At 41.6% G+C, this 22,393-nt stretch overlaps 2 protein-coding genes across 7 annotated transcripts in view; one reads left to right on the plus strand and one right to left on the minus strand.

The window, feature by feature from the left end:
- Positions 1 to 2,775, plus strand: part of CSPP1 (centrosome and spindle pole associated protein 1) — a 137,540-nt gene extending 134,765 nt beyond the window's left edge. For both annotated transcript variants that reach the window (XR_004185841.1, XR_004185843.1), the window contains exon 32: positions 1,654 to 2,775. The gene's annotated coding sequence lies outside the window, so the exon portion shown is untranslated. The remainder of the gene's footprint in view (positions 1 to 1,653) is intronic.
- ARFGEF1 (ADP ribosylation factor guanine nucleotide exchange factor 1) overlaps positions 1 to 22,393 on the minus strand; it is a 144,946-nt gene that overhangs the window by 1,428 nt on the left and 121,125 nt on the right. For 2 of the 5 annotated variants that reach the window (XM_021942402.2, XM_021942404.2), the window contains exons 31-39: positions 20,558 to 20,687; positions 18,816 to 18,951; positions 18,595 to 18,733; positions 17,414 to 17,486; positions 12,313 to 12,445; positions 5,535 to 5,674; positions 3,960 to 4,128; positions 2,343 to 2,481; positions 985 to 1,393 (exon numbers count right to left, since the gene is read on the minus strand). In XM_021942402.2, the coding sequence (XP_021798094.2) occupies positions 985 to 1,393; positions 2,343 to 2,481; positions 3,960 to 4,128; positions 5,535 to 5,674; positions 12,313 to 12,445; positions 17,414 to 17,486; positions 18,595 to 18,733; positions 18,816 to 18,951; positions 20,558 to 20,687 (1,468 nt within the window). Of the gene's footprint in view, positions 1 to 6; positions 1,394 to 2,342; positions 2,482 to 3,959; positions 4,129 to 5,534; positions 5,675 to 12,312; positions 12,446 to 17,413; positions 17,487 to 18,594; positions 18,734 to 18,815; positions 18,952 to 20,557; positions 20,688 to 22,393 lie in introns of those variants that run through there. The other 3 variants (XM_009213136.3, XM_021942403.2, XM_031669602.1) reach the window with 3 other exon arrangements.

Below are 22,393 nucleotides of genomic sequence, written 5' to 3' on the forward strand. Positions count from 1 at the left end.
CTGCAGGGAAAATGAATTTCTCCATTAGCAGTGATTGCAAACTCCAGAGCCTCAAACTGCCTAGAGTCAAACTACTCTGGGGCTCGAATACGGGAGCCAGCAGCGTCCACAGCAGGCAGTGACTGTGGGTTGTGGAACTTAGAAAAACTCACTTCATACAAACACTACTCACTTACATATCCTTACTTTGAAAAACATTTGCCTGTATATCTTTGACAAACTTTTAGTAATTTAGCACTGTTTTTCCTGGGCAATAAGCAAAAGAAAACAACTGAGTACAAACTAGAGTTGAGTTTTTATAAGCTATGGGTTACTGAAATTTTATCTTTTGTTACATAACAATTTTAAGTTTTGGGGAAAAATCTAAACAGTTCTTCAGGCAAAGCTACATACGTTTCACATGTACAGTTCAATTGCTATACTTTGGCTGTATCTTCACAGTAGTTCCTTCATCTCTGAACTCTAGTCTGCAGCCTCCTTTCCTACCCCTGTGCCCCTCCAGATCCAGAGAAGCAGTGAGACATGTTATGGCAAAAAAAAGTCAGCTGTGGAGTAACAGAGGCTGGAGTTTAGAACCCTTGGCCTTTCAAGTACTGGGCCACATCACTAGGCATTTTTAAACCTATTCTAGGGTCACAGCAAAGCAACCTGTTACCTTATATGTGAGCTGTAAGTTGCTATTTTTTTGTAAGAGTAGAATGTACATTTTTGAAAACCTTTAAATATGCACTTATATTTACAGTCATGTGTGTATTTTATCTTTATTTCTACTGGTTCAAAATTCTTATATGAGGCCCATTCACTAGGGACTCTGGGTTACCTGGAACCACTAAATATGCCAAAGGAACAGCTGCAGCCCGGAGCACAGGCCCAGGAACCAGATGTATTCTTGAGTAGCAGGCAGAGTGCAAGGTCATGAGGTAGTTGGACAGCAGTTTTCAAAATGGGGAAAAGGGAGAGACTCCTGGGGTCACAATGGGAATTTCAATGTTGAGGGAACCCAGGAACTTGTCGAGGTATCCCAAGGGATTCTGATCCCTCACCTACTGAATCCCATAGAGAACTGCTAATTAGTGAACAAAGCTGGGTAAGAGGGAGAAAAGCGAGGACTGAGGAAGATACAGCAAGGCCACTGGTGGTTTTGCACAAGCAGCAGTGCAGCCTGGGCACTGCTTGATTCGGCTCTGAGAGCTCTTGCACGGCGACTCTGGGACCCGGCATCCCGACGCGAATCGGGCTAGAACTGTTGGGCTGGATTCGAAGCCTCATACTTACCCTATTATCGCTTATCTTTAGAACTTTAGTTAGAAACAAAAGCAGTAAGTTAGTCCAGGCTTCCCGATGACTTTCTGATGTTAGAGTGAGGAAGTAACTTAGCGCTTCACTGCAGACACTGCAAAAGAAAAGGCTTCCTGTAATGTTACTTGTATATCTACTGGTCCCCATATTCACTGAGAAAGAGCAATCATGAACATAGTAGTGAATAGGAACTGTTCAAGAACATGTTAGATCCTATCTGTTTACATTAGCTGGAGTGTCAACATAAACATGCTTTTCAAATTGGGAAGAAAACCAAACATGTTAAAAGAAGCCATTGTAACTTACCAGGAAACCCACATTTTCCTAATTTTCTAAGTTTCTTTCAATTCAAAGCTGCTGTGTGGCAGGTGGCACATACGAAGCTTAGTTTCAAGAGACCTGGGCTGGAATCTGAGGCGACTCCTCTCTTCACTGACCCTTGTGAGGACCTAGATCACAAGGCCCTGCGGGGCCTTAATCAACCAGTCTTGTCAATCAAATTGGATAACAGAGACCAGGTGACCCCTTAAAATTCTAAAATGTATTTAATTGGCCTCAGAACATCTATTCCTTAAGTAGATGTAATACAATGCAGATGGTAGTATTCTTTCTGAATGGCATGTTTCATTCTTAGCCTGAGTTTACATGTTAGTTATCTTAAAGTAAAAGAGTAAAAAAAGTAATACTAAGAAAAACTCCAAATATGTTTTCCAAAGTAAATGCAGGCAGGCAAGTTTTCACTTTCACAAATGATTGTTCTGTAAAAATGGGACTATCTTAGGACATTAAAAAGGCCTATAAATGACATAGTTCACAGTTTTAAAACAGAAAACCTCCTTTGTCCTGCATGTTAGACATGATTTGGCCACGTCACTAAAGCACATTCATCTCTAAGACTGAATTTAAGTTTTACAATTGCTCTGTGGAATAGGGGCATCCAGGCCCCAAAGGCTCAGCTCTCAGCATGGTCCCACCGGTGCCCCTTTCCTGCCCGGCACCACGTGGCTACCTGGTCAGAGATGGAAATCAGTCAAGAGTCTTACTTCAAAAGCCTCTGCTGGACCTCCTCCCAGGCACTAACGCGGCTCTCATCCATGTACATCCGGAATAGAATGCGCAGCCCACAGGCCAGGCTGCTGGTCTCCTGCTTTAGAAGGTTGGGCTTGGATTTGCCTTTGAATCCTGCAGAAAGGGGAAGTTTCTGGGATTAGTTTGGGAAGGCATCTTATGTAAAGGTGAAGCAGCCCATATGGAAGCACATTTTGTTTGTGCTCAGCCATCAGCATCTGCTGCTTACAAAGCGGAGCCACAGCAGCCTGATGTGAAGATGATTTCCACGTCCAGGATTCCCTCCCTATTCGCGTTGGGGATATGAGATATAAAATAACTTGTGGCCTGGGAAGGTGGAGCCCTTCACATGAAACTGCACTCGAATCCCCAAAGCTGTAGAAGGGGCTCTGTGCTCTGCCTGCACGAGGGCGCTCAGATAAACAGGGGCAACCTCCAGGAGGTGAGAACTGCTCTGTCAGAGGTCTGATGGGTCCAGTGTGTGTGGACACAAGGAGGGTCTATCAGCTCAGCAGGAACAGGCCCAGTGGAATGGTGGCAACAACTTGGGTAGGAAAAAAGGGGAAAAATAAGTACAGACTACTCTTTCCAGAAGTTAGGCTGTAAAGGGAAGAAGAATGCCACAGCTGTTTTAAATAAACAAACATAAGCACCAAACCCTTTTGATACAGAGTTTGATGTTCAGTAACTATCAGCCCCCTTCTTTTTCTCTGCCTTATTCTGCTGCCCCTCATCCTCCCAGCACTGTTTGGCACCTAATAATTATATTTCTTTCTTTTTTTAAGAGATGGGGTCTCACTGTGCTGCCCAGGCTGGAGGGGAGCAGTGTGATCATGGCTCACCGCAGCCTCAAACTCCTGGGCTCAAGTGATCCTCCCACTTCAGCCTCCCGAGTAGCTGGGATTACAGGTATGCGATACCATGCCCCGCTAATTTTTAATTTCTTGTAGAGACAGGGTCTATGTTGGCCAGGGTGGTCTCAAACTTCTGGCCCCAAGCAATCCCCCCACCTCAACCACCCGAGTAGCCAGAACTACAGGCATGAGTCACTGCACCTGGCTCTATTTCTTAAATTAAAAAATTAACAATGCCACTTTGGTTTATAATAAAAGCTTATTTTTTTGTTTAAAATGTCTAACTTATTCTACAACAAATATAACTCACATCCCAATAAATTCACCTTCACTCTGAACTTCAGCCATTCCCAGTAAACAGAGAAGCCATTCAAATACACATGCCAGGTTTTGTGTGTGTGACTTTTACACATTTATTTCCTAATGAAAGGACAGCTTTTATCATGTCAGTTAGTATCAATAAGAAGGTCCAGGTTGGGTAAACAAGATGAAAGAACAATATAAGTCAAATAATAGACCAAGGGGGAAAAAATTCACCCAAGTAGTTATCTGGCTTACTGCAGACCAGAAAAGGGCCTGGTTGTGAGATTACCTTACTACTGTTAAGGTCAGAGTACACAAGTACACATAGTGACATGCAGATACCTACAGTAGACAGTCAATGAGTTCTGATACCTGTATGTATCTGTCCCACATCCATCAACAGTAAACATTAAATGTGAGGCGTGCATAGCTTACCTGCTTTCCACAGGGCAGTCCTCTGTTCGTTGTTGGAATTAAATGCTTTTGCAAATCTATGTGACTCTAATAAGCAGTCCAGTAGCTTAAAAAGTTGTTGTGATGTTAAAAAGCGGTACATTCCTTGGTCTTGAGTATCAACTCGAACATCAAAGTCCACCGCATCTCTCTTTGAAAAACAAACCACCCCAGCATATACACACAGTCACAATATTTTAGTTAATTTACAACTCAATGCTCCCCAAAGACCAGTTTCACAAGAAAGCCACAGATACTCAGCTTCATCTAACCTAACAAAGTAAGGGACGGTCCATCTTCCGTTACACATCCTCGTCCCCAAGCACCGCCTCCCATCAGTCCAGACCCTCCTGGACTCCCAACTCCCTGGCCCTGCGCTCCTCAGCCCCTCAAGTCCTCACTTCTCAACTGCTATGGCATCCATACATCATGATTTTAATTATTCTCTTTCACAACCCCTCCTCTTCCTTTTAGTAACTGGCTGGCAAAACAGCCGTGTGGTCATGTGTGACTAGAGAAAGCAGACTGGTTTCTCTCTAAACTAGTGGGCTTGGTGCTGGCCCAGCCCTTGGCAGACCTTGGCCTAGGCCACGTTCCTGGCCAACCAGCTCACGTTTTCACTTCTCAAGTAGCTAAAACATTCTTCCAAATCTCACATGGTAGATGACTTTTCTTCCCATCTCAGTGAGAAACCAGAAGCTGGCAAAGGTGGTCTCTCACAAGCTCCCACCCCAAATGTACCAGACTTCCTGCATCCATAACCCATCCCCCAGCCCTCCCCCTGCCACCACATGGGAACTATCTGGGCTTCTGCCCCCGGTGATTCCCACTCTGTATGAAGTACTATCTCCACTCACTCAAAAACATGGCCCTAGCAATTGCCCCTCTCTTGCCTACAGTCAGTTTTTCTCTCCCTACTGGAAAGCTCTTACCAGTGAACACACTGCCATATCACCAATCTGGAGAACAAAACATAGCAAACCCCTCACACTCCAGCTATCACATTTCTCTGTGCCTTTATAGCAAAACTTCTTAACAGAGTACTGGCTGAGTCCACATTCTCTCTTTCTCTCTCTTCCCATTACAATTATGCTTTTGTCCTCAATTTAACATTTAACACATTGTTAAGGTTCCAAAGTCCTCCAAATAGTTAGAAGGCAGTTCTCAAGAGTAGTATCACTTGACCTATCCAGAGCATTTAACAGTGACTGATCACATGCTGCTTCTTAAAACATTTTCTTCATCTGACTTCCCAGACAACTGACACCTGCTTCCCTGTGCCTCCCCATGCCTCATGGATTCTCGTCCTCAGTCTCTGCTAGCTGCCTCCTCTCCAGAAGCTGTAGAGGACAAGGTTCCTAGTGCTCAGTTGCTGACCCTCCTCCCTGCTCTAGCTAACCTTACTACCTTGTGATGGGATCCAGTCTCATGGTTTAAAAGGACATCTGCATGAGGAAGGCCCCACAAATTAATTCTCTAGCCTAACTCTACAGCCCAGACTGCTATAGCTAACTTCCTACTTACACAAAAAAAGCAGCTGTCCTCCTATCTCCTTACCTGCGCTGCAGCTAAGTTTTCCGCATCTTCTTTCTTACTTGTGGCTGGGAAGAAGACAATGTTGTCGATAGTCTGGATGAGTTCCAGCTGCACAACACATTTAATCAACAGGGCAGCAAACAATTTTTGTTCTGGAAATTCTGTGAGGAAACCCCCCCCAATGCACATGCAAACAAAAAATTATTTTGAATTCTTTGTAATTTCCATGACATTACAGTGCTAAGGAAACATTAATATGTATTCACACATCACACTGAGAAGGACATACTGCTTTTGCACATAGGCATTACTCAGTAAAAGTTTAACTGATATTTAGAAAAGCCTTAGAAAAGTAATTTTTAAAATAAAAGTGCCCTACATAATTTAGAACAAGCTTGTCCAACCCGCAGCCTGTATGTGGCCCAGGACAGCTTTGAATGCAGCCCAACACAAATTCATAAACTTTCTTAAAACATTATGAGATTTTTTTTTTCTTAGCTCACTACTATTTTTCATAGTAGAAAGAAACAAGGATTGTAAGTGGCCCAGCATTGGAGCCATTGCCCCAGGACTGCCTAGTAGAAAGCCCCCTTTGGGCAGTTGTCTGCCTCCTGGAAAGCTTCCTGCCAAAACTGCCCCTGAGAATCTGGGATGGAGGTGTGGCCGTGTGGTCTGGGTCCCCTGGGGCCATACATGTTAGTGTATTTTATGAGTGGTCCAAGTCAATTCTTCCAGTGTGGCTCAGGGAAGCCAAAACAATGAACACCCCTGATTTAGAACAGTAATATATTCAAGATGTTCCCGCTACACATTTTTTTTAATTCAAGTTATTTTTAACGAAAATGTAACAAATAGATAAAAACCTAAAACTGAAATATCAACTGTAAACCCAAGTCTGACCTTTGAAAACAGGGAATAAAGGGGCTGGGCACGGTGGCTCACGCCTGTAATCCCAGCACTCTGGGAAGCCAAGACAGAGCTGGATCACCTGAGGTCAGGAGTTCAAGACCAGCCTGGCCAACATGATGAAACCCCATCTCTACAAAGCTACAAAAAAATTTGCCAGGCATGATTGTGCGCACTCGTAATCCCAGCTACTCTGGAGGCTGAGGCAGGAGAATCGCTGGAACCCGGGAGGCGGAGGCTGCAGTGAATCAAGATCACACCAGCGCACTCCAGCCTGGGCAAGAGAGAGAGAGAGACTCTGTCTCAAAAATAAATTAATTAATTGAAATTAAAAAAAAAGAAAATAGGTTACATGAAAACTTGTAGACATAAGAAAATAACAGAACAGATCAATGTGAGACAGGAAGTGAGGGCAGCCAAGACTCCGGATTAACCTATGCAATACTGTGGTTTGGCCACAGCACATGTTTTATTTGGATCCAGATTTGTAGCTGTGACTGAAATTACCTCTTATTTTCAAAGACATCCATCAGCAAAGAAGTCTATAAAAAAATTAAGCTGGGGCCAGGTGCAATGGCTCATGCCTGTAATCCCAGCACTTTGGGAGGCCAAGGCGGGTGGACTGCCTGAGGTCAGAAGTTCGAGACCAGGTTGGCCAACATGGTGAAACCCCATCTCTACTAAAAATACGAAAATTAGCCGGGCTTGGTGGCGTGCGCCTGTAATCCCAGCTACTCGGGAGGCTGAGGAAGAACTGCTTGAACCCAGGAGGCAGAGGTTGCAGTGAGCCGAGATCACACCACTGCACTCCAGCCTGGGCGACAGAGCCAGATTTCGTCTTTAAAAAAAAAAAAAAAGTTAAGCTGAACACATTACTTCAAAAGTAACCAAACTGCAAAGTAACAAAAGTGCCACCCACGTTCCCCTCATCAGCTACACACAACCGCATCCCTCTATCCTGAACACATTTGTTCAACAGGGCGCTTCTGATAGTTCGCTGGCCCATGTGGACACACTCATGGGAGTGCTCCCCTTGTCTGACCACGCCAGCTAAGTAGCTAATCCAATGCAGCAGCACAAGGTTAGAAAAGAGGACTCAACTCCCGAGATGCTGCTGCCACACCGCCCAGGGGACCCAGACACACGGCCACACCTCCATCCCAGATTCTCAGGGGCAGCTTTGGCAGGAAGCTTTTCCAGGAGGCAGACAACTGCCCAAAGGGAGCTTTCTACTAGGCAGTCCTGGGGCAATGGCTCCAATGCTGGGCGACTTACAATCCCTGTTTCTTTCTAGTATGAAAAACATTTTTACTACAAATTCCCTTTTCTGGCACTAATGTGTGGAAGACAAATTCATGTTTTAGGGATTTTGAGGGGTAGAAAAATAACTTACTTAAATTTATTCTTATTGAGATCATTAATGAAGGTTCCTTTCCAGATACTGTTCATAAATGCTGTTCTATTTAACGTTTAGTTCTTAGTACTAGATCACAAATTAAAAAAGCAAAACAAAGAAACCTGTAAGTCCTATGGTTATCTCTTCCTCTTAAATCTTGTCTTCTTAGTCCTTTATTACAGTGACAGCGGCATGAGCAGTCATCCATTCACTCTCTCATTCAAGTGAGAAAACATCTCAGTCCCAGGGGGCAAGAGACTCCTAGCAGGACCTGGACTCCAGAAGGGACTTAGTGGTAGATGGAGGTCTTAGGAGACCTATTTTCATCAGCTCCAACGTGAGCTGCTCAGGGGTATTAAGAGCTTCCAGCAGGGACCCAAACAGTTCTAGTGACCCCAAGAATTTGGCAGATGAGGCTGTACTCTGAACAGCAATGCCAAGCCTCTTCACAGTTTCTCGTGACCTTTGAGACCTGGACAAGGATCCTAACTATAGTTTCACTAGCAAGGACCAGGAGCACATTTGATGACAGTATCTATTTGGACAAATTTTAGTCCTGACAAGGCCTGACACTGCCAGGGTTGTATTAGTCAACCATTTCATTGTCCACACAACAGAGAGCAAAGCTAAGCAGATTTTAACTATGTGGGACTGCAGGTACTGAATCAACTCGACAGAGCAGTGGTGCAGAAAGAATGAGGCTGATCTGTGCTGTGATTCTTTTCACTGAGTTGGAGAGTCAGATGCAGGGGCCTCCTCATCAAACAGGAGAACCACAACCTATCCACCAAGGAAAAGGGCTCATGGGAGCAGGGTGGCCGCTTGTTCTTCCTCCAGCTCTAACTGTTCTGAGTCAACAGTTACAGGATGAACCTTGCCTAAAAGTCTTCCAGGGGAGTGAGAGTGGAATGTCTGGCCTAAGGATGCAGTCTGACCCCACAGCTCACAGTGGCAGGAAAGCAGAACCCTTGCCCCAGGAAAAAGGATAGTCCCAGAGTAGCCAAGTGCACACTTTCCACTATGTGAAGACCAAGTCCTGCCCTCACAAAGTTAAGTGTGTTTAAATTCAGTCTTGAGGCTGAGAGCGAGAAAAGCCACTTACTATTCTTTCCTCTTGGCCTTTCTTGGTGCAGACTGAAGCTGCAAAGGACTCCTACATGAACGATTCTGTTCTTTGGGGAACAGGAATGAAAAATGAAACTGGGCCACTCACTACCACCTGTTTACCCTTTAAGAAATTAGCAAAATACAGTGACTGAAGATAGAAGCTCCTTTCAAGTAGGATATGATAATAAAGCCTGTCTTCTCTCAAGAACTGTAAGCACCTAGGATTAAAAAATTCCCTGAATAAAATTAAATCAAAATGGATCAACGACCTAAATCAAAGAGCTAAAAGAATAAAACTTCATAGGCCAGGCACAGTGGCTCACGCCTCTAATCCCAGCACTTTGGGAGGCTGGGCAGGTGGATCACTTGAGGTCCAGAGTTCGAGACCAGCCTGGCCAACATGGCAAAACCCCATCTCTACTAAAAATCCAAAAATTAGCCAGGTGTGGTGGCCCGTGCCTGTAATCCCAGCCACTCAGGAGGCTGAGGCAGGAGAATCGCTTGAATCCAGGAGGTGGAAGTTGCAGTGAGCCCAGATCGCACCACTGTACTCCAGCCTGAGTGACAGAGTGAGACTCAAAAAAAAAAAAAAAAACTTCATAGAAGACAACATTGGGGGAAATGCTGATGACCTTGGATTTTGACAATGATACCAAAGGCATAACTAACAAAAGAAAACAAAAATTGGACTTCATCAAAATTTAAAAACAGGCAAAGGACATGAATACAAATTTCTCCAAATAAGATATACAAATGGCCAACAAGCATATGAAAAGATGCTTAACATCACTAATCATTACGGAAATGCCAGTCAAAACCACAATGAGGTACAACTGCTCACCCACTAGAATGGTTATCATTTAACAACAACAAAAAAGGTATTGGCAAAGATGTGGAAAAACTGGAATTGCTGGAGGGAATGTAAAATGGTGCAGCCACTGGCTATAGAAAATTACTTGGTGTTTCCTCAAGAAGTTAAACATAGAATTACCCTACAAGCTAGCAATTCCACTCCTAGGCAGATAACGCAAAAGAACTGAAAACAGGTATTCAAATGATATTTGTACACAACAGTTTGCCGCAGCACTATTCATGACAACTGCAGGTGAAACAAATACAAACATCCATCATCAGACAAATGGATAAACAAAATGTAGTCTATACATTCGGTGGACTATTACTTAGTAATAAAAAGGAATGAATTATTGATTCATGCTACAACATGATGAGTCTTGAAAACATTGTGAGAGAAGACAGACACAAAAGGTTATATTTTGTATGATTCCATTTTTTATATGAAATATGCAGAATAGGCAATTCACAAACACAGGTAATTAGTGGCTGCCAGGGGCTGGGGAAGGGGAGAAGAGGGAGTGGTTGTGTAACAGTTATGGGGCGGGGGGGCTCCCTTTAGGAGTGATGAAAATGCTTTGGATCTAGATAGAGGTGGTGGCTGTGAATGTACTTAATACCACTGAATTATTCACTTGTATATTGTTATTTGTTATGTAAATTTCACCTCAGGTTTTAAAAAGTTCTCAAAGCTGTCCTGTTCTCCTCTAAGGAGGCTGTGGTCTTTTCTAGGTGTTGTAATTTTCCTTCAGCAAATGAAACCGAATCAATCCAGTAAAAAAGTAAAGGGTTCCTCTTTTTTGTGAAAAGGTGAGGGGAGGAATACAGGTGACCTGGGGATCCCTGTATGGAGACAGGGGTGTGGGCAGCAGTGAGGGAAATTGGCACAGGCCGACTAAGGTTAGGGAGCATTGTGGAGAAAAGGGTTGCTCCTTAAAAAGTAGGGTGCTCCTGCCGGGAACGGTGGCTCATGCCTGTAATCCCAGCACTTTGGGAGGCCAAGGCAGGTGGATCACGAGGTCAGGAGATCGAGACCATCCTGGCTAACATGGTGAAACCCTGTCTCTACCAAAAAATAAAAAACAAATTAGTCGGGCATGGTGGCGGGCACCTGTAGTTCCAGCTACTCGGGAGGCTGAGGTAGGAGAATGGCATGAACCCGGGAGGTGGAGCTTGCAGTGAGTCGAGATTGCACCACTACACTCCAGCCTGGGCGACAGAGCGAGACTCTGTCTCAAAACAACAACAACAACAACAAAAAAAGTAGGGTGCTACTGGCCAGATGCTGTGGCACAAGCCTGTAATCCCAGCATATTGGGAAGCTGAGGCAGGCAGATGGCCTGAGCTCAGGAGTTCAAGACCAGCCTGGGCAACATGGCAAAACCTTGTCCCTACAAAAAAATATAAAAAATAAGCTGGGCATGATGAGGCGTGCCTGTACTCCCAGTTACTCAAGAGGCTCGCTTGAGCCTAGGAGGTTGAGGTTGCAGTGAACCGAGATCACACTCCAGCGTGGGTGACAGAGTAAGACTGTCTGGAAAAACAACAACAACAACAACAAAAACAAGTTGGGTGCTCCTGCTTAGAAAGCAACAGTCCCTCACTACTTCCCCTTGCAGATGGGTAGAGGAAGGCATGTTAGGCCCTACTTCTACAGACAGAACATGAGGTTGGTTGGCATGCAGAAGGGGGTGGAGAGAGGACTCAGGTGCTCGTTGGTGGAAAAAGCGGACATTTCAGGTATCAGCAGAGTTCTTGACCTTCTGCCAGAGGGCATCCATCTATCAGAGGATGTCCAAATTAGGGTAAGCACAGTAAAGAAGTGATGACACGGCCAGGCGTGGTGGCTCACGCCTGTAATCCCAGCACTTTGGGAGGCTGAGGCGGGTGGATCACGAGGTCAGGAGTTCGAGACCAGCCTTGCCAACATGGTGAAACCATGTCTCTACTAAATCTACAAAAATTAGCTGGGGGTGATGGCCGGCACCTGTAATCCCAGCTACTCAGGAGGCTGAGGCAGGAGAATTGTTTGAACCTGGGAGGCAGAGGTTGCAGTGAGCACCACTGCACTCCAGCTTAGGCGACAGGGTGAGACTCCGTTTCAAAAAAAAAAAAAAAAAAAAGTGGTCGGGCACGGTGGCTCACATCTGTAATCCCAGCACTTTGGGAGGTCGAGGTGGGCAGATCACGAGGTCAGGAGTTCAAGACCAGCCTGGCCAATATGGTGAAACCCCGTCTCTACTAAAAATACAAAAATTAGCCGGGCGTGGTGGTGCGTGCCTTGGTCCCAGCTACTCAGAGGAGGCTGAGGCAGAAGAATCACTTAAACCTGGGAGGCGGAGCTTGCAGTGAGCTGTGATGGCACCACTGCACTCCAGACTAGGCGACAGAGTGAGACTCCCTCTCAAAAATAAATAAATAAATAAAAAGAAGTGATGACACAATTATAGTATATGCTTGTTAATGATAAAAAACCAAAAATGTTAACCCTTTCCTACATAAAACACAAATTTATTTTTATTTAGAGAAATAACTCACTTGCTGTAGATTTAATTTTGCTGACTTCTTCATTAACAGCAGAGGCAGAAACCAGTGGTGCTTGCGGTCTGTTATCCACAGACCTTGGTTGAACAGAATCATGAATATCTACAGACTTCTGTGATATTGTATCCTAATAAATAAAAAAAATCATTATAAGTATGGTTAATAAAGTTTATGTGTGAAAATATTTTCTAAAATGCTATTTTAAAAACTTATGTCCCTATGAAAATGATTACATTACAGTTACAACACAATGAGAAAATTATTTAAAAGTACCTGTACATACAGAAAAGTTGACTTTCTGACCCTCATTGGGCTCAGGTCTTAAACCATCCAACAGCAACAGATATAAATACAAAACTTCAAAGTGTAGAGAAACTGGTCAGCAACACCCACAAGTGTTCATAAAATCTAAACAGACACTTTTTGCAGGGGTAAATTTAGAAAAGGATCTTCTGTCACCCATGGACCCAGGGACTAGAAAGGTCAATGTGAAGGTGACTATCTAGGAGCGTCGTATCATGAAGAGAAACTGGACCCTGGAGTCCAAGAGACCTACACAAGAATTAGGCTCCAGTAATATTTATTTACTTTTCTGAGATAGGAGTTTCGCTCCTGTTGCCCAGGCTGGAGTGCAATGGCGCAATCTCGAATCGCCGCGACCTCTACCTCCTGGGTTCAAGCGATTCTCTTGCCTCAACCTCCCCAGTAGCTGGGATTATAGGTATGTGCCACCATGCCCAGCTACTTTTTGTATTTTTAGTAGAGAGGGGGTTTCACCATGTTGGTCATGCTGGTCTCCAACTCCCAACCTCAGGTGATCTGCCCGCCTCGGCCTCCCAAAGTGTTGGGATTACAGGCGTGAGCCACCACGCCCAGCCACAGGTTCCAGTATTATTAAGAGTGTAACCTTGGAAAAATGATTAATTTCCTGAGGTGAGGTTTTCTGATCTAAGAAGAAATGACATACTTTCCTTGCAGGTTGTTAAGAACTAGAGATAATAAATCCAAAACACTAGCAGCACAGTGTTGGGCAATAAATGGCAGCTGACCCTACCACTCCTCGAGCTTTCTTTCATTATAAAGGTACAGCATACTCAAGAGATGAGAGAACCTGGTTTCAGGAGGAGTGCTTAGCTCTTGTTGTTCTGACATAACAGTCCCAGCCTGCAGCAACCTTACCTGCTATGTGAAAGGAAGATGGGCCTGTGTTACCAGAAATAGTAATAATCAGAACAATACGTTAGCTTGGACTTCTGTATTTTAAGGAAGAAATTACTCAGTTCTCAGAATTAAAAATGTGTTATCTTACTGAAGATAAATGAAAGCACTAGTTTTTAAATATTTTTGGTCACTGGCCCTCTTGAACAGTCTGATGATTTCTAAAATGTTCTCTCCAGAAAACTAAACCTGCACAAAAACTAGGTCACAAAATTAGGGATTTAAAGACCTTGCTCTGTTTTAGAGGAATTTTTGGATGTTAGGTATATTGTTTTCTCAATTTTTCTCACTAACCAATGTAAATGAGGAGAATTTTTGGGACGTCCTAAGTAATAACCGGGTCTGTGCTGAACGGACGTCAGCACAAGAGTCACGGAGCAACACAGGCCCAGTACAGACGTCCCAGTTCTCAAGGGCAGTTCAGAATGGTACTTTTCTGTGAAATCTGCTTTAACTGTTGGCAATTTGTTAAGAAAGTTAAAAGTTGTGAGGAACAAATCTGGTCAGTGGGCATTAGTTTGTTACTTTACAGCCTCCTGGCTTTAAAATTCAAAGGTATTATTGGGAGAACAGTACAAATTTGAAAAGACCTGTAGATTACTGTTTCAAGGATAATTTTTTGATTGTCAGGGATAAGTAGGCATTATATTTACAAATTACTTTCAGAAAATTGTGTGTGTGTGGAGGCGGAAAATTTTCAGAAAATTGTGTGTGTGGGAGGCGGGGTAGCAAGATAAAAAGAGGGAGGAAAGCAGGAGTTGGTAAAAACAAATGTAAAATAACATTTGGAGAAACTTGGTGTAATGATTACTTTTGTGTCAATTTGGCTAGGACACAATACCAATATCCTATGTACTTAAGCCAGATACTTAAGTCAAATGAGTAACAATTAATTCAATTAAACACTATTCCAGGTGTTGAGCTGAAGGTATCTTATAGATGTGGTTAACATCTATAGTCAGTTCACTTTAAGGATATTATCTTCAATAATCTAGATGGTCCTTATCCAATAAGTTGAAGGCCTTCAAAACTGAGCAAAATAGGTTTTCCCGGGGAAGAAATTCCGCCTGTGAACTGCAGCTTCAGCACCTGCCCAAGGCTTACCAGCCTGCCTGCCTGTCCTACAAAATTTCAAACCTGCCAGCCTCCACAATCACATAGGCCAGTTCCTTAAATCTATCTATATCTATCTCTACTGTTGGTTTTGTTTCTCTGGCCCTGATAAAGATTTTGATACTATGAAATGGAATGTGGCTGTAACAAACACCTAAAAATGTGGAAGTGGCTTTGGAACTGGGCAATGGTAGAAGCTGGAAGAGTTCTCAGACACATGATACAAAACACCTAGATTGCCCTGAAGAGACTGTTGGTAGAAATATGGATGTCAAATGTGGTTCTGGTGAGGACCCACAAGGGAGTGCAATGTGTGAGAGAAAGCTTCTACCATCTTAGAGAAGACATGTATGGCCATCAAACAGATTATTGGTACAAATAAGAATGTTAAAAGGTACTTCTGGTGAGGTCTTAGAAGGAAATCAAGAACATGGGATTAGATACTAATAGAAAGGTGATCCTTGTTGTAAAGTGGCAGAAAGCCTGGCTGAATTGTTGGGTGGAAAGCAGAATTCTAAGTGATGACATGTAGTGGAGATTTCCAAACAAAGTGTTGAAGGCGTGGCCTGGTTTGTCCTTGCTGTTTATAGTACAATGCAAGAACAAGATATATTGATGAAAGAACTGTTAAGCAAAAAGAAACTGCCACTTGATGATTTGAGAGGATCTTGGCCTATCCACATGGAAAAGGATGCTACAATTAGGAAATGAATTGTTAGGAAAGCATGCTTTGGAGAGAAGGCCAAGGCTATAATAGCTGAACGACTTTTTGCCAAAGAGATTAGGTATATATCTAGTGGATCCAATCAACCATCTCAGCAGAAGCCAGGAACATAACAGGACTATCCAGAAAGATGTATGGATCACCCTCTTGTTTAATGGCATGGTTTCTCTTAACACATACAGAAGACTCACAAGGATTTTGAGAATGATATACCAGCAGACATATGGCCAGCCTAGAATGAAAGGGACAGAAACAATAAAAGGAAGGGAGGCTGACTTCTAGGATTCTACAGGCAGAAAATGGGTCAACAGAGCTGCAAACGTGCTAACCTTTAAGAAAAAGAACAACCGATAGTGTAGGGCTCAGGCCCAAAGAAGTAAGCCATGGCCCCAGAAGGCAGAATATTAAGCCACACAGCATTATTCTCAGGCTTTAAAACTCAACAGAATTGTCCCTGCTAAGTTTCAACCTTGCTTAGGACTGGTGATCCTTTGTTCCTTCCAATTTCTCCTTTTTGCAATGAGAATGTCTATCTTATGCTTGTCCCACTACTGTATTTTAAAAGTTACTTTACCTATTTTCTAGGTTCACAGGTCCACAGATGGAGATGAATTCTGCCCCAGAATAGATCACACTCAAGAGTGTCATCCATCCTTAATGTAGATGTCTGAGATGATCAGATTAGGGACTTCCGATGGTATTTATATGGGATTTTGGACATAGTATTGATGCTGTAATGAGTTTAGACTTTTGGGGACCTTAGAATGGGGTGACCATCTTTTGCCAATGGGATGGACATGAATTTTTAGGTGTCAGTGGGTAGACCACAGTAGGATGAATATTGGCCCCTAAAAGGTATGTCTAAGTTCTGACCCCTGATACCTGCAAATGTTACCTTACTTGGAAATAAGGTCTTTTCAGATGTAATTAAGGATCTTGAGATGAGATCATCCTGGATTTCAGGTAAACCCTAAATCCAATGACTAACGTCTTCATAAAACAAAAAGGAGAGGTAGAGATTTAATTCACACACAGTGAAGAAGACTATGGATAGATGGTGGCAGAGATTGGAGTGATATGTGAACAAGCCAAATAATGCCAAAGGTTGTCAACAGCCACCAGAAGCTGGAAGAAGCTAGTAAGGATTTTCCTTTAGAGCCTTTGGAGGGAATGTGGCCCTGCTAACTCCTTGATTTAGGACCTGTGGTCTTTAGAACCATGAGACAGTAGGTTTCTATAGTTTTAAGCCACCAAGTTTGTGGTAATTTTTTATGGTAGACCTAGGAAACCAATACACTGGGTGAAGTGAATATTAGAATTCTTTGTACTGTTTTGTGTTACTTTTCTATAAGGTGAAATTATATAAAAATAAAAAGTTTAAATACTATCCAACAATATCTTCAGCTTTGCATGGAGATAGCTACGTAATATGGTATCTTTCTCTCGCAACCCTTAAAAAATCATTTTACTCGATGTCCTATATTTAAAAATAATTTAAAATACTCCCTTCATGGCACTTAACAGAGACACATATTAATTGTCTGTGAAACTGACCACAGAACTAACTTCACAATTCTGGACAGCAAATTTATACCATCTTCTTAAAAGAGACGAATGCATCGCAATGATATGAATGTTTGTGTTCCCTCCTAAATTCATAATGAAACTGAATCCCCAATGCAACAGTATCAAGAGGTAGAGATTTTAGGAGGGGAGTAGGCCATGAGAATTAGTGCCTTAAAAAAGGGCTGGAGGGAACTATCTAGGCCCCTTTCTGTCCCTCCTTCTTCTACCATGTGAGAATGCAGCTACGAGGTGCCATCTTGGAAGCAGAGAGCAGCTCTCACCAGACACCTGATCGTACAATTCCCAACCTTCGTAATTGTGAAAAAATAAATTTCTATTTATAAGTAATCTAGTTTCAGATATTTTTTTAATAGTAGGAATGGATTGAGACACTTACATGTAAGACTTTGACCCATAATAAAATTACTCATCACAAATAACTAATTTCAATATACTTTACTGATTAAAACTTACCAATGGCTTTTCACTTACAGGAGATGGAGGTGGGGGGGCAGTTTCTCCAGAAGTGGGCCGCCAGGTCAAGAGCCTTTAAGATACCAAAACCACATCAATCATTAGGGGGCTGTGCCACATGCCACATCCAGCATATTTTGAAATGGGCCCAAGAAAGTAACAAGAACATACCAACTACATAGTCCATCTTTGACTACTGCTAAGAGCAATTTCCTAAAAAAAATCTAGTAAAAAGTTTAAACATGTACTTTTAGAAAAAAATTAAGTGGCGTTTAATATAATTAAAAGGGTAACATAGTCACCAGTTTTACATTAAAAAAAACACTTTCTGATAAGTTTTAAAAATTTTAAACCTCCTTTCCCTAAGTATTAATATCAAATATTTTCCAAAGTAAGAGACTTCTCAAAAAAAAAATTCATAAAACTGGCCAGGTGTGGTGGCTCATGCCTGTAATCCCAGCATTCTGGGAGGCCGAGGTGGGTGGATCACCTGAAGTTGGGAGTTCGAGACCACCTGACCAACGTGGAGAAACCCCATCTCTACTAAAAATACAAAATTAGCCGGGCATGGTGGTGTATGCCTGTAATCCCAGCTACCTGGGGAGACTGAGGCAGGAGAATCGCTTGAACCCAAAGGCGGAGGTGTGGTGAGCTGAGATCGCGCCATTGCACCCCAGTCTGGGAAACAAGAATGAAACTCCATCTCAAAAAAAAAAACAAAAAACCCTGCCTCACTATAATTCCATTTCACACTCATCCCTTAGGGAAAAATGACAAGCTGTTATAAAATATGAAATATGTGTAAATACATTTTCCTTAGATTATTAAAAGATCAGTAACAGAAACAGGCTGAGATTTTTTTTTTCCCAATTCAAAACCACTGCTTGGTTTGATCTGAATAAATAAAATCTTATAAAAGTCAGAGGAATCACTTCACTATGTCCCAAATTTTGGATAACTAGACTAAAGGTTTTGGTTTACAAATAGTTTAATTCATGTATTTGTTATAGTTTATAGCAGTTTGGTTTGTAATAAATCTAAATCCATATAAGAGTAAGACAAGCTTAAAAGGATTTCTGTTATGAGAAATCAGTAGTTACTATCAAACTTTTAATCACTAGTCACTCTCCAACTCATTCAATATACAAATATAAATGTAAAGTTGTATAAAATCTTCTTACGCATGTGGGATTGTGGTTTTGAAGATATCCAGTGTGCAGTTGCAAGTTTTATCCCAGATTTCTAGGGTAAATTTTTCACCATTCAGAATAACAACATTCTCTAAACAGTTTGTACCAGATCGTGCTAACTGCTCATTGTCTAGGAAAGAAAAGAGCAATTCATTTATATATTACCAGGGTCACATTTAACACTTTGTGTCACATATCTGGTACAGACCTACCTTGCTGCACACACCAGTAGAGCTGAGCAAAAATATCATCCAAAAGTACATCACTGAGTACTTCTAAATACTGAGTGAATACATCACAGATTGCATAAAGTGCATGATTGCAAGTTGTTGTCATCCATTCAGCTTTCTGGGGAAAAAAGTCGTTAATGAACATCATGCCATTAATCAACTACTATGATTTAAAAAGATATACATATATATACACACACATATATATACAAATGTTTTCATATTTAAAATGTAAGGCTGTCAGTGTTCCTTTTAGACCACTGAATTCCCTCTAGAACGTTACATTCACCTTAACTTAAAATCTGGTATCTATTGCTCCTCATTATCCCATAACCATCTATGCATACAATAATTTAACTATTTTTGGCACTATTTGTTTTGATTATTAAAAAAAACCATCACCGTATCATCTTGATATTAACATTATGATTTTTCAAAGTGCATGAATAGCAACAGCCGGCCTTGCTCTAGACCATGACAGAACATGAAAGGGAAATAAGGAGGTAAGAATTTGTCCAAATGGGGTTAGCATAGGTTTAAAATAAAAATGACTTTCCTGAAGTATGGTTATCTGAAAACACCATAAAAAAAAGGGCTATACAAAATAAGTGTAATTTATTTTTTCAAACCCATAAAAAATAATCACAGAAGTCTGCATTTAACACTGCTGTATGGAACAAAAGGGGAAAATATGAAGCTCTCTTGACACGTTTCCTAAAATGTATATTGTAACTGGTTCATAGTAAAATATGTTGAAATAAATAAAATTTACTTTGTATTCCTTACTTTTTACATAAAAAAGAAGTCTCTATATAATACTAAAGAAAGTTATTGGCCAGGCGCGGTGGCTCAAGCCTGTAATCCCAGCACTTTGGGAGACTGAGACGGGCGGATCACGAGGTCAGGAGATGGAGACCATCCTGGCTAACACGGTGAAACCCTGTCTCTACTAAAAAAATACAAAAAACTAGCCGGGTGAGGTGGCAGGCGTCTGTGGTCCCAGCTACTCGGGAGGCTGAGGCAGGAGAATGGCATAAACCCAGGAGGCGGAGCTTGCAGTGAGCTGAGATCCGGCCACAGCACTCCAGCCTGGGCGACAGAGCAAGACTCCGTCTCAAAAAAAAAAAGAAAGAAAGTTACTGATGTTTTATAGTTTTGACTGTCGAAACGAGGAAAAGAAATGGAAAAGTCAGAAAAACACTAAAAACAAAACAGAACAAAAAAATCAATTCATTAATTCAGTTCTATCCCCCACATAGCATTCTTTTTTTTTTTTTTTGAGACGGAGTTTCGCTGGTCACCCAGGCTGGAGTGCAGTGGCCCGATCTCAGCTCATGGCAACCTCCACCTCCCGGGTTCAAACGATTCTCCTGCCTCAGCCTCCCAAGTAGCTGGGACTACAGGCACCTGCCACCACACCCGGATAATTTTTGTATTTTTAGTAGAGATGGGGTTTCACCATGTTGGTGAGGCTGGTCTCAAACTCCTGACCTCAGACGATCCACACGCCTTGGCCTTCCAAAGTGCTGGGATTACAGGCGTGAGCCACTGTGCCCAGCCAGTGTTCTTATTTATAAAGACATAGTATTATATTCTCATGCCTTAAAGAAAAATTTTCTAGGAATTCTCTTCTGTACTTAATTTGAAACACTAAAATGTATTGATGATAATACTGAGGATTTTTTAACTTGACTAAGCTAAATGAAAATTGTGTATCCTCTTACCTCTGTCTGTTGTTCTGGCAATTTCATATTGTCAAAGATTCGGAAAACAATTCTAAATAAATCCTGCCACCAGTGTTTCTCATAAGTGTGGCCATATGTTTTCATTATTTCAAACATTACTGTTAAACCCCTAAAATGACAAAACACAATTAGAAAGCTGTAATACAAAAAAGCATACTCCTCCTAAAATAGTTTTTATAGTTCACAAAGCTACTAAAACCAGAAAGCTTAAAACTAGTCTGAAATTAACACACGACACTGGGTTTTAAAAAAGTTAAGTTGTAAGAACAACAGGTTCCTTTAGGATATATCATTCAGGAAAAAAAAGTCTCCAAAGGTCTTGGTCGTAAACTTTTTAATTTTACTTTTCCTTTACTCTTACCTCACCATTGCAGCATTTAAAAACTGTAAATGGAATTACAGATTGAAAACGATAATTGTTTGAGTGAATATTAATTTTGTGGTACTACAGCCAAAAAAGAAAATACATATATAGCAGTCTAAGAACAAAACAAAAGTTGGATTTTGGAAAATCTTTTTCAAAGAACTATGGGGATTTTCACCCAATACTAGAAGCCTTATTCATGCAACATCCCCAAACAAAAGGATTTACAAAACAAATCCACTAAGGGGTCTTTCTGTGTTTCATTTCTTGCTATATCCCAGGCACACAGCAGTGCTCATTGCCTGGAAGGCAAACAATAAATATTTGCTAAATAAATTGCTTAGCATCACATTGAGTAGCTTTTGTGTAAGTGTTAAAACTGAAACTCAAAACTTTCTTCTTCATTCCTTCCTGTTTCTTGAAATAATACTTTTATGTAACCATTAGAAACTTTAATCTTTTCTCTATTTGTTGCTTTTTCTGGGAAAACACAGGCATCCTCCAATTTAGAAATGGCTTATGTTTCCAAAAGTTTGAGAGTAAAACAGAACAAAATTTTCTTTGAAAGGCTCTCATAAGGACTGGAATAGAGCTGAACTCATTTGCTGTTATGCTATCCCCAAACCTAGTAGATGGCTCATACATAGTAGGTTCTCAACAAGTTTTTGTTAAATGAATGTGTAAAATAACATTACAATACTTCAGACCTACAGTAAATTCACACTGGTCTATTGGATCCCTAAGATATCTAATATGTAATACTAGCAATGGTAAAGAAACCATAGTAAAGAAACTCCTGGGAAAGAAACTCTTCCACAGGGGACGCCTGTCAGAGTTCCATCACTGATGCTAAACCCACAGTTCCCTCCTTGCGATGGAACAAGGCTCCCTCATCCTCCATCTGCTGAGCTCTGTATCGATGCCCTCCCACTCCAAGTAACAGGATGCTGCCTCTCATGGCTGGGAGTAAGTGGATATGGGCAATCCTGTTTTTTCCAGGGCCCAAAGTAAACACAGAGATCAATTGTTTCCAAGGATTTTTAATGTGGAAAATGTCTTTTTTTTTTTTTTTAAAGCAATACTTAAATAGTTGGTGTAGGGAAAAATAATACAGTCATGTGCCACATAAGGACATTTCAGTCAACAATGAACTGCACATAAGCCAGTGGTCCCCTAAGATTATAATAGAGCTGTAAAGTTCCAATTGTCTTGTGACATTGTAGTTGTAGCTTTCATTGATCGTAGGGCAACACTTTACTCACATGTTTATGGTGATACTGGTGTAAACAAACCTACTGCACTGCCAGTCATATAATGATAAACAATTTTGTTAATGATTAATTTACTACACCTCTCATCATTATTTGCAAGTGTACTCCTTGTACTTACACATTTTTAAAAAGTTAATTGGAAAACAGCCTCAGGCAGGTACTTCAGTAGGTATTCTGGAA

Source organism: Papio anubis, chromosome 8, assembly GCF_008728515.1.
Source record: "Papio anubis isolate 15944 chromosome 8, Panubis1.0, whole genome shotgun sequence".
Taxonomy (NCBI): Eukaryota; Metazoa; Chordata; class Mammalia; order Primates; family Cercopithecidae; genus Papio; species Papio anubis.